Source organism: Triticum aestivum, chromosome 3A, assembly GCF_018294505.1.
Source record: "Triticum aestivum cultivar Chinese Spring chromosome 3A, IWGSC CS RefSeq v2.1, whole genome shotgun sequence".
NCBI classification, from domain to species: Eukaryota; Viridiplantae; Streptophyta; class Magnoliopsida; order Poales; family Poaceae; genus Triticum; species Triticum aestivum.
The window spans coordinates 52,803,063-52,813,833 of NC_057800.1; the positions used below are offsets into that span (position 1 = coordinate 52,803,063).

The following is a 10,771-nucleotide window of genomic DNA, read 5'->3' on the forward strand; positions in this document are numbered from 1 at the left end:
AAAAAAAAGGCGTGGTCGGCAGGATTCGAACCTGCGCGGGCAAAGCCCACATGATTTCTAGTCATGCCCGATAACCACTCCGGCACGACCACTCCATGTGACAAATTTATTTTTGATCCCTTGATACTAGCAACGTACCAGAAGCTAAGTAGATAGTAATATCACCCAAATGGGATTATGATATTCTGCAAGATGAGTACTGCAGGTAGCATCGAGTATGTGGGGTATTGCACCTGCCGTATATTGTCCTCTTCCTTTGTTGATGAAGCGAGAACCCGGCACCTGTCAATGCACACCGTGGGCATGCATGCATGCATGCACAAGGAAGGAGGAAGAGACTGCATAAGAGCATCCCTGACTAAATCATTCTGCGGGAACGGGACAGACAGGCAGACACCGGTCAAGGGATCGCTCCGTCGCACCAACCATGCGCGTGGCACGCCATTGCATAAGAGCATCCCCAAAATGAGACATTCAGCATATGTTCAGGGCGATGATCTGCGCGTCCGTACAGGAAGACGTGGAGATGAAGTGTGATGCCACTCAAGCTGGATCATCTTTTCCCCTCGAAGCTTCTTTATTTTCATCTAGGTTACTGTCGCAGACCGTTTTCATCTGATGTTCTCCGACGTGAGCAGTGGGTTTAAACCTCGTTATGAAAGTTTTTGTTGGTGCCACCGGGTTTTCGCCCCATGCGTGGCAGATATCCGATTGCGAGCATTTGCAGTGGGTTTTACGAAGTCGTGCTTTGAACCCGTTTCTTCCATTTCCCGTCTCCCGAACCTTTCTTGGACCAGCGTTGTATTTCCGTTATGTATATAATAATGAAAAGGGGATTAGCCCGGATAGATAAATAAATAGTTGGTTCGATTTAGGATCAAAATTTATTTCCAAAATGCACGTCTTGTTCATTGAAATAGAGGGAGTGCTAGTCTAGTGCCAAGGCTAAACATATGCTCCTGCACATGCAGGAGTAGTAACGATTAGAGTTTTGCTGTGAGATTTTGCTTGCGCGTGCCTGTCATTGTCGCCGCCAGGATCAATCAGGATCCTCACACCGTGTTTCCAGTTAACTAGTACTCCCTCCGTTCCTAAATACTTGTCTTTCTAGGCATTTCAACAAATGACTATATACGGAGCAAAATGAGTGAATCTACACTCTAAAATATGTCTACATACATCCGTATGTAGTAGTCATTTGAAATGTCTAGAAAGACAAGTATTTAGGAACGGAGGGAGTATTATTGAAGAGAAGGAAAGAAAATTATGGCATGCATTGCATCGCCGGACAGAGCCAGCAATGAGCGGAAACCTGCCAGAGCCATTTGCTGGCAGACGCATGAAGCAGGCTATCCTATCAGAGTTGTATTCTTCAGGGAAAAAGAGCGCAACGACAAGTTCCCAGTTTGCGTAACAAATCATGCATGCATGCACGCACAGTAGTGGAATAAGACCGCATTTCCATAGTAGATTTGTTAAGGTCGTGCCGTGTATGAATGTGTTTGTCATCTGAGTGATGAGTGAAGACAACCCAAACGATGCCAACCTATCCTATGCTTGCTCGTGACTTGTCCGCGAAAAATGAGACTAGTGGCTACTACTTGTACGAATGCCAAACATATGCAGGAGTAACCAGCCATTATATATAGTTTGTCGAGAGATTTTCTAGAGAAGAAGTTTGTCGAGAGATTTTCTAGAGAAGAAGTTTGTCTCTGCGAGATACTAGTATTGCTTTCATTTCAGGTAGGAGTACTCCACGTTTGCACTGTTTGCAGACGTACGTATATAATCAACTAGCTGTCATAATCATGGAGGAATCTCCAGAGCAATCCTCGCACTGTGCTCTTGTTAATGAAGCCCGCGTCGGCGCCTGATAGAGTCAGGCATGTGCAGAACCATGCGCTTTTTTTCTTCCGGTAAGCCAGGCGTAATAAGTGGAGTTTGTTGTGCATTTTGCTTCCAAGCACTCCCTCTGCTGCACTGTTAATTTGCAGACATCTGTGGTGTTAACTAGCTGTGCAGAATCACCGTGGTGTTAATCATGTTGCCTGCGACAGAATCTGCAGGAGGCATTTGCTGGCAGAAGCATGAAGCAGACGGGCAGCGGAGCTGCAGAAATATGTGTGCCAATGACCGAATCTTATCAAATTCATCAATGTAATAGTACAATATGAATTTTTTTGGTATACAGTTTGTGTTTTGCCAGTTGAAAGAAAAAACACGAGAGGGTTAGGTAACCTGAGCAGAGGAAGTAAAACAGTAGACGGCACTCCGCGCATGATTCAGTTCAAATTTCCCGCCTGATCCGATCGGAAATGGAGCGCTGGTAAGACAGGCATGGCAATTGAAGGGCCGTCCTCGAATGATCTCCCTTGCATTCATTTTGGTTCATGTTGCAAATTCAGCAGTACTTGATGGTACAATTATGTGTTACCAGGTACAATTATGATCAAATTTATAGGAAAAAAATATAAACATTCATACTAGTCCTACTACCAGGCGTTGGCGTTGCCTGACAAGGTCAGCCGCGAGCAGAATCTCGCTGCATGAGCCGTTTGCTGGCAGGCAGAGGCAGGGCATGAAGCAGGGTATGCATGGTAGCAGAGCTTCAGAAAGAGATGCAGATATGGTTGTTGGTACGAGCCTGCATTGAATATTCCTCCTTCTCCTTGAGCAATAACTAGTGTACATACAGACAGTTGTTGGCTACACTACATGGATGGAAGGACCGTTGGCCGTTGGTGCAACGGTGGTAGGCGACGCGCCGAATTCATTCCAAAGCTCCCGCCGATGCGATCCGCTCCGATCGCATCGCGCGCTCTGGAAGATGGAGATGAGATGGAGCGGTGGCAAAGACAGGCAGGGCATTCAAGGTTGAGGCTCTCCTCCAACGATCTCCCCTGCCTCTGCCTGCATTCTCATCTCATTCATTGATCCATTCATGTTGCGGATTCAGTTGGATCCATCTCAATTGGTATTAGCACATACTCCCTCCTTTCCGGTTTATAGGGGTTATCTCAAAATTTTAGTTTTTCCATTTTATAAGGCTCAATTTATTTGTTTCCCATCACATGTTCAGATTTTAATTAGTACATGTAGTACGTGTCTACGTACATGTGGTTTTCATTTCCTTTCAGTGGAGGAGACTGCTTTTGAATTAGCAGAGGTTCCAGCATGGATCATGGAGAATCAGTCTCTCCGTGCGTGCCGCCGTGCTGTCGATCTTGGTGAGGCTGGATATCGTTTCGTTGCACATGAATTCTAGTGGCCAGGCGTTGTTGTTAGCCTTGCCCGTGGTGAGTGCGGTGCGGTGGTTGGAGCACGCGTGCAAGCTAGTAATCTACTCTGTCAGCTCGGTCCTGCACCACTCTGTCCGCGAGGGTGTTTCATTTAGACGTAGTTATAACGGGAATAACTTAGCTAGTAATATAGCATATTTTAAGAAAATTTTTATATGGCAAGTAATTAATGAGAGGCGGTAACATAACATGTTACTGTAACATAGTAGTACTTTTCAAGATAAAATAAATCTACAAGCTAATAAATGAAGCCATGTAATATACTAGTAGTATGGATTACGTTACTTTACATTAGATGGTAACTTAGGCTAGTAATCATATGCATGCATATGACACTAGCCTAAGTTACTCCCACTGTGTGCATAGTAATAGTGTACTACGAGCCTGTTTGGTAAACACTTGGGCAAGGGCATGGGAGTTTGCACAAGGGTGTTTATGAAGGGATTAGGCATGGGAAGTAGATTTTTACTCCCATTCCCTTATTTGGCATATGATGGGAATTGGCGTGGGATAAAACTCTCCTCACGAATTAACAGGGTACCCCCTGGGAAGAAATCGGTGGAAATTGGCTTCCCCAACTCTCAGTCCCCTTCCCACTTAAACTCCCATTCCCTCTAATCAAACAGTGGATTTTTAATCTCCTTACCCCTCAACTCCCATTCCCCATCTCTAATTCCCCTCAACCAAACACGCTGTAGGTGTATTTTTCTACTACTAATTTGTTTGACGGGCATCATAGTAACGACCACGTACTTACGGCCTCATCTCATGCGAGCTTCCTGAGGCAGCTTCCATTCATTCATTTCATGGGCTCATGGCCATGGTGTGAACCATGGAGTTTAGTTACTGCACAGCGGCTCCATGTCCATGGACTGACGGCACTTCTCTCGTTCAACTTCCAACAGGACACATCGCAAGCACGCAGGCGAGGTCCCCTTCAACTTGTCAACTTCAACTTCAAGTTGAAGCGTGGCGTGCCACCATGCATCGTCCTTGTCAAGCAGGCTTAATGCTGCCATTAACTCTCTCCTTCCTTTCTCGCTGCCATCCTCCTCCCTCCCTCCGCCATAAATCCCCGCTCCCGTCTCCATGGACCTCTTGCCATCGTCAACAACCTAGAGCAGAGCAGAGGCTCCATCCATGGACGCCCACTCTCTTCTTGCCAACTTTTGATCTTCACTTCTCACCCTCCAACTGAACTGTAGCCGCCGTGATGGAGGAGCCAACACATACACCACCGCGCAACAAGGCCAAGAAGGAGATCAAGTCGCCGCCGCCGCCGCCCCTCACGATGAGCTCGCTCTCGCTGCAGCGCAAGAAGCTCGGCTCCCACTTCCTCGAGAGCGACGAACGCCGCCGCTTCTACGGCGCGTCCGCTGCGATCGGCACGACGCCGCTGGACATCCGGGGCGCGCCGATCCCGGAGCGCGACCTCGCGCGCACGGGCGGCTGGGTGGCCGCCTTCTTCATCTTCGGCAACGAGACGGCGGAGCGGATGGCCTACTACGGCCTCAGCGTCAACATGGTGGTCTTCATGTTCAAGGTCATGCACCTCCCCTTCGCCGCCTCCGCCAACGCCGTCAACAACTTCCTCGGCATCTCCCAGGCCTCCTCCGTGCTCGGCGGCTTCCTCGCCGACGCCTACCTGGGCCGCTACTGGACCATCGCCGCCTTCACCACGCTCTACCTGCTGGGCCTCATCGCGCTCACGCTCTGCGCCACGCTGCCCGCGCTCGCGCCGGCGCAGGACGGGTGCGACAAGCTCGCCATGCTGCTCGGCGGCTGCGCGCCGGCCCAGCGGTGGCAGATGGCCTACCTCTACACGGCGCTCTACGTCACGGCGTTCGGCGCCGCGGGGATCCGGCCCTGCGTGTCCTCGTTCGGCGCCGACCAGTTCGACGACCGGAGCGCGGGCTACAAGCGCCGGCTCGACCGCTTCTTCAACCTCTTCTACCTCGCCGTCACGGTGGGCGCCATCGCCGCCTTCACGCTGGTGGTGTACATCCAGATGCACCGCGGCTGGGCGGCCGCGTTCGGCGCGCTGGCGCTGGCCATGGGCGCCTCCAACGCGCTCTTCTTCGCCGGCACGCCGCTGTACCGGCACAAGGCGCCCGGGGGCAGCCCGCTGACCAGGGTGGCGCAGGTGCTCGTGGCCGCCTTCCGGAAGCGGAACGCCGACTTCGGCGACGGCAGCTACGTGGGGCTGTACGAGGTGGCCGGGGCCAAGTCGGCGATCCGCGGCAGCGGCAAGATCGAGCACACGGACGACTTCCGGTGGCTGGACAAGGCGGCGCTCCGGCTCGACGACGACGGCGAGGAGGAAGAGGAGCAGGAGGAGGACCCGTGGCGGCTGTGCACGGTGACGCAGGTGGAGGAGGTGAAGATCCTGGTGCGGCTGCTGCCGGTGCCGGCGTGCACGGTGATGCTGAGCGTGGTGCTGACCGAGTTCCTGACGCTGTCGGTGCAGCAGGCGTACACGCTCAACACCGGGCTCCTCGCCGGCGCCGTGCGCCTCCCGGTGACGTGCATGCCGGTGTTCCCCTGCCTGGCCATCTTCCTGGTGCTGGCGCTCTACTACCAGACCTTCGCGCCGCTGGCCCGCCGGATCACCGGCCACCCGCACGGCGCGTCGCAGCTGCAGCGGGTCGGGCTGGGGCTCGTCTTCTCCATCCTCTCCGTGGCCTGGGCCGGCGCCTTCGAGCGGTACCGGCGGCGGTACGCGGTGGAGCACGGGTACCTGGGCCTGTTCCTGACGCCGATGCCGGGGCTGAGCGCCTACTGGCTGCTCATCCAGTACTGCCTCATCGGGGTCGCCGAGGTGTTCTGCCTCGTGGGGCTCATCGAGTTCCTCTACCAGGAGGCGCCCGACGCGATGCGCAGCGTGGGGTCGGCCTACGCGGCCGTCGCCGGCGGGATGGGCTGCTTCATGGCCACAGCGCTCAACAACGCCGTCGACGCGGCCACCGGCGACCCCGTGAACGGCAGGCCGTCGTGGCTGGCGCAGAACATCAACGTCGGGAGGTTCGACTACCTCTACTGGCTGCTCGCCGTGCTCAGCACGCTCAACTTCGCCGTCTTCCTCTACTTCGCCAGCATCTACAAGTACAGAACGCCGCCGCCGACCACCGCCGGCACCAACGGCAGCAGCAAGGGGGAGGTCTCGGTGGTGTCCGACCACAAGTGAAGTGAATGAATGAAATACTTGAACAGAACCTAGTTTTTTCGCAACCAAATTTCACTTGGATTGGATTGTGATTGTGGACTAATTTCAACGAGTACACAATTTGATCATCATTTTCAGATGACAGAGCACAGCGCAGCAGCAGCCCACATTAGTGAAAAATCATTGTAATGCCGTTGGGTTTAGAACTAACACAAGTTATCTCAGCTAGAACTACTTGCCACTATATACAATTAAGATAATGATCTCACCATCAACAAAAAAGATACTGCAAATCTTGACAATTGATCTAAAATTAATGAACCACTCTTGATTGAAATCCGATATCACCCCAGCTTTGATTGTCTTCTCAAAGATGAACATTCGCAGCCAAAACTGAAACGGAAAGAAAAACAAAGATCAGGGTTTCGTGATGCAACTCAAGCCAAACAAAATCTGCTCAACTGAATATCTGCGGCCAAACTAGGCATCAATAGCATGTACGATACAAGCAAGGAGTCAATCTGGTAGGTGGATGAGTTTTGTTTCGTTTTGTTTCCAAAACACGATAATTTCAACCAATCTGGTAGGTGTTCTGATTCCAGCAGGCATGCCACCAGTTTCAATGACCAGGAATTACCAATCTAAGAGCATTACTAGTAGAACCCTCAAACCCTCAAACCCTCACTAGCGTTTTAAGGGTCCAAAAATGATCTTTTTGTGCACTTTTACGGGTTGAAAAACAGGGGCAAAGATTAGAACCCTCAAACCCAACCCTTATAACGGAATATTCCCCATGAACGACGTTGTCGTTGCACGCGGGAGGTCGACGGGGCGGCCGCCGGCGAAGGGGGCGACTAGCAGCGGCGGTCGCGGGCGTGGACGCGGGAGTTGGGAGGATTTTTCCCTCCCGCGCGAGTATAACCGCCAAATGAGGGTTGGGATAGGTTTTGCTCCCCAACCCTTACCTTTGAGGATTGAGAGAGGGTTTGAGGGTTGGACCTTTAAAAAAATTTGAGGGTTTGAGGGTTAAGGGGTTCTAGTCTACGGCTTTTTTTCGACGAAAACTGTAAAAAAAACAGTTATTTTTAGAGGTTTGAGGGTTTGAGGGCTCTACTAGTAATGCTCTAAACATGACTCTTGGATAAGAAGTTAACAGAGAAACAATTTTTATTTAAACAGCTGTTCAGTATGAAGAAGGAATGTTCAGTCATTCCAGTTCATGTGAAACTGATCCTCCTTTTAATGTTTGGTAAAAATATGCACATGGGGGGAATATGATGACTAGAAGGAACACTGCAGGAAAACCTGATTGTGTGACCTTGGCTCAGCATAAAAAGGACACGAAACAAAGAAGAAAATCCATACCTCGACGGTGAACCCAAAGAGACCACTGAAGACATAAGAATCATCATCTTTAAACTGCTGACTGTTCAGTGTTCATTGGTCATTCCTCAATTGCTTCAACCTTGCTGCAACCTGCCTCATTGATAGCCGAACCGCTAGTGACTCTGAGGTGCACGATATAGCGATCTTTAGCATCTCAGTCAATCTGTCCTTTGGCGATGTATCCCATAGTCCCGGAGAGAAGAATTCACTGGTGCGCTCTTCCTGCATCAGCATCCTTCCCCATGCTACGATCGTAAAACCATCGCCAAACTGTGAGAACGAGGGATCCAAGGACCTCTTGCCTGACATCAACTCTAGAAGAACAACTCCAAAACTGTAAACGTCAGACTTGTCGGAGACTCTGCAGGTGGTCGCATATTCAGGTGCAACATAGCCAAAGGTCCCAGCAACATCAGTTGTGGCGTGTGTTTGTGTAACTTCCATCAATCTCGCCAAACCAAAATCTGACAAGTACGCATTCAGATCCTCATCCAGCAGAATATTGCTAGGCTTGATGTCTCGGTGAATGATCCGAGGTGTGCAGGAGCCGTGAAGGAAAGCCAGGGCCTGTGCAACATCCATGGCTATGGTGTAAACCTCAGCCCAGGACACTTGTCTGCTACCCATCTCATGTATAAAGCTCTCAAGGTTGCCACCGGGGAGATAGTTGTAGATCAGGAAAGTGTCCGATTCTCCAATGTGGTACCCAATAAGTGTAACGAGATTCTTGTGCCGAATTCTTCCAAGAGTTGCGATTTCTGCATCAAACTGCTGGAGACCTTGGAAACGCCCCATGGCTAGCCTCTTCACTGCTACAAGATAACCAGGAGCCAGCTCAGCCTTGTAGGTAGCACCAAAACCACCAGTACCAATCAGGTTCTGGATACTGAAGTTACTTGTTGCTTGGATAATGCTGTCATAGTTAATCTCAGCAGGAGCATCAGCAAATGTTACTACCGCTTTCTTCTTAAATTTTTCAATTTTTGCTCTTTTCCTTCTCTCACACACAAAGAAGAGGAGGACTGCAACAACAAAAGGCACTAGAGCAGTTGCAGACGCAGCTATAATTACCACCAGATACTTGGATTTGGTCATGTGGCCACCCAATCTTTGAGTCCATTTCTGGTGATTGGTTGATACTGATGATGGTGCAGATGCATTTGGACCCAGACACCGGGACAGCAGGGGATTGCCAACAAAGAAACCGCAGTCAGCAGAGTGCCTTAGATAGGGAATGTCACCTGATAGGTTGTTGAACGAGACATCAAACACCGACAGTTGAGCCAGTTCACTGAAACTGGGAGGGATGCTTCCTGAGAGCCTGTTGTGGTCAAGCATCACTACTTTAAGGCTTGATGCATCAGCTAAATGTGATGGCAGGATACCTGCCACAGAATTTTTTGATAAATCCAGAACCTCCAGAGCAGCCAAATCACCAAACCGCACAGGGACCTCGCCTGATAAATTGTTTGTCCTCAAGACCAGGACACGCAGCAAATGCAGGCCACCAATTCCAGGAGATATTGACCCATTGAACTTGTTGTAGCCAGCCTCGAAACTTTGAAGAGATGTACAGCTTGACAGCATATCAAGACTGCCCGACAACCGATTGCCACTCAAATTGACTGCTACCCCATTTGCACCCTTGCAGAACCCGAAAAACCCACCAGAAAGCGTGCTGTTGAACATATTGCTGTTGAGCAGCAAGCCATAGGAGTAATTTCCAACCAGATGCAAGTTAAGAGATGGTAACGCCCCGCTAAAGCCATTGTTGCTGAAATCATGGAGAGCAGCATTGCTAATGTCCCCAAGCACAGACCCAAAAGGGTTACCGATCAACGCAAGCCCAACCAATCCCTCATAGTACTGAATTACAACATCATCACCGATCAAACGGCTTGAGCATTTGCCCTCAACGGGCGAAAGGAGCGGCCCTGACAGTAAGTTCTGGCTGACATTGAGGTACTGCATACACCCTATCATCAACTCAGCAGGCATGGAACCCTGCAAGCTGTTGGAGCTCAGATCAAGAAATGCCAAGTCCCCACACTCCCCAAGCCATTTGGGCACTGGACCACCAATATAGTTCTGCCCAAGGTTGACCGCCCGGAGGCGGCAGGAACCGTTCCTGTACCTCGGCAGCCGGCCGTCGAAGTTGGCCCTTGGTGCCCAGAGAACCTCCAGCGCTGGGTTGGTGACCACCTCCGGAGGTAGCCCGCCGAGGAAGGCGTTGAACTCCGGCTGGTCCCCGGCAGACGAAGTGAGGTTGGTGAGCACGAGAACGGCGAGGTCCCGGCAGTTGCCGAGCTCCGGGGGGATCCTGTCGGTGAGGCTGTTGCGGGAGACGTCGAGGACGCGGAGGGCGGCGAGGCGGCCGAGGGCGCGCGGGAGGGCGCCCTCGAGGACGTTGCGGGAGACGTCGAGGACGCGGAGGCCGCGGCATTGGGCCACCGCGGAGGGGATTTCGCCGACGAGGAAGTTGCCGGCGAGGCGGAGGTGGGCGAGCGCGGGGCAGGGCGGCGAGGAGGAGGAGGAGGAGTTGGAGGAGGGCGGGAAGGGTATGGGCCCCGAGAGGCGGTTGGAGGTGAGGTTGAGGGCGCGGAGGGTCGGGGACGCGAGGTAGGCGGCGGGGATGGGGCCGGAGAAGTTGTTGCCGGAGAGGTCGAGGCGGAGGAGGCGCGGCGGGAGGAGGGCGGGGAGGGCGCCGGAGAGCGAGGCCGCGGGGAGGTCGATGGCGGCGACGGCCGAGGAGGCGGGGTGGCAGGTGACCCCGCGCCAATGGCAGTGGTCGGAGTCGGAGGCGGACCAGGAGGAGAGGACGGAGGCGGGGTCGCCGGTGGCGGCGCCCTTGAGCGCGAGGAGGGCCGCGTGGTCGCCGGCGGCGGAGGAGGAGGTGGAGGCCAGTGGGAGTACGACGAGGAGG

The 10,771-nt window shown here is 52.3% G+C and overlaps 2 protein-coding genes and 1 non-coding gene across 3 annotated transcripts; 1 reads left to right on the top strand and 2 right to left on the bottom strand.

Moving 5' to 3' along the window:
- Window positions 1-10: 10 nt before the first annotated feature.
- On the bottom strand, window positions 11-92 carry TRNAS-AGA (transfer RNA serine (anticodon AGA)). Its single transcript has one exon. It is a non-coding gene; the product is annotated as a tRNA-Ser (tRNA).
- A 4,136-nt stretch (window positions 93-4,228) lies between these two features.
- Window positions 4,229-6,599, top strand: LOC123060196 (protein NRT1/ PTR FAMILY 6.1). The gene has a single exon (XM_044482783.1). The coding sequence runs from the start codon at window positions 4,513-4,515 to the stop codon at window positions 6,481-6,483; it is 1,971 nt and encodes a 656-aa protein (XP_044338718.1). The 5' UTR covers window positions 4,229-4,512; the 3' UTR covers window positions 6,484-6,599.
- A 21-nt stretch (window positions 6,600-6,620) lies between these two features.
- Window positions 6,621-10,770, bottom strand: LOC123056750 (LRR receptor-like serine/threonine-protein kinase RPK2; the record flags this gene model as incomplete). The annotated part of the gene is made up of 2 exons (XM_044480034.1): window positions 6,621-6,855; window positions 7,828-10,770. A coding segment is annotated over one exon (2,871 nt), but the record flags the coding sequence as incomplete, so codon positions are not given.
- Between the last annotated feature and the right edge of the window lies 1 nt (window position 10,771).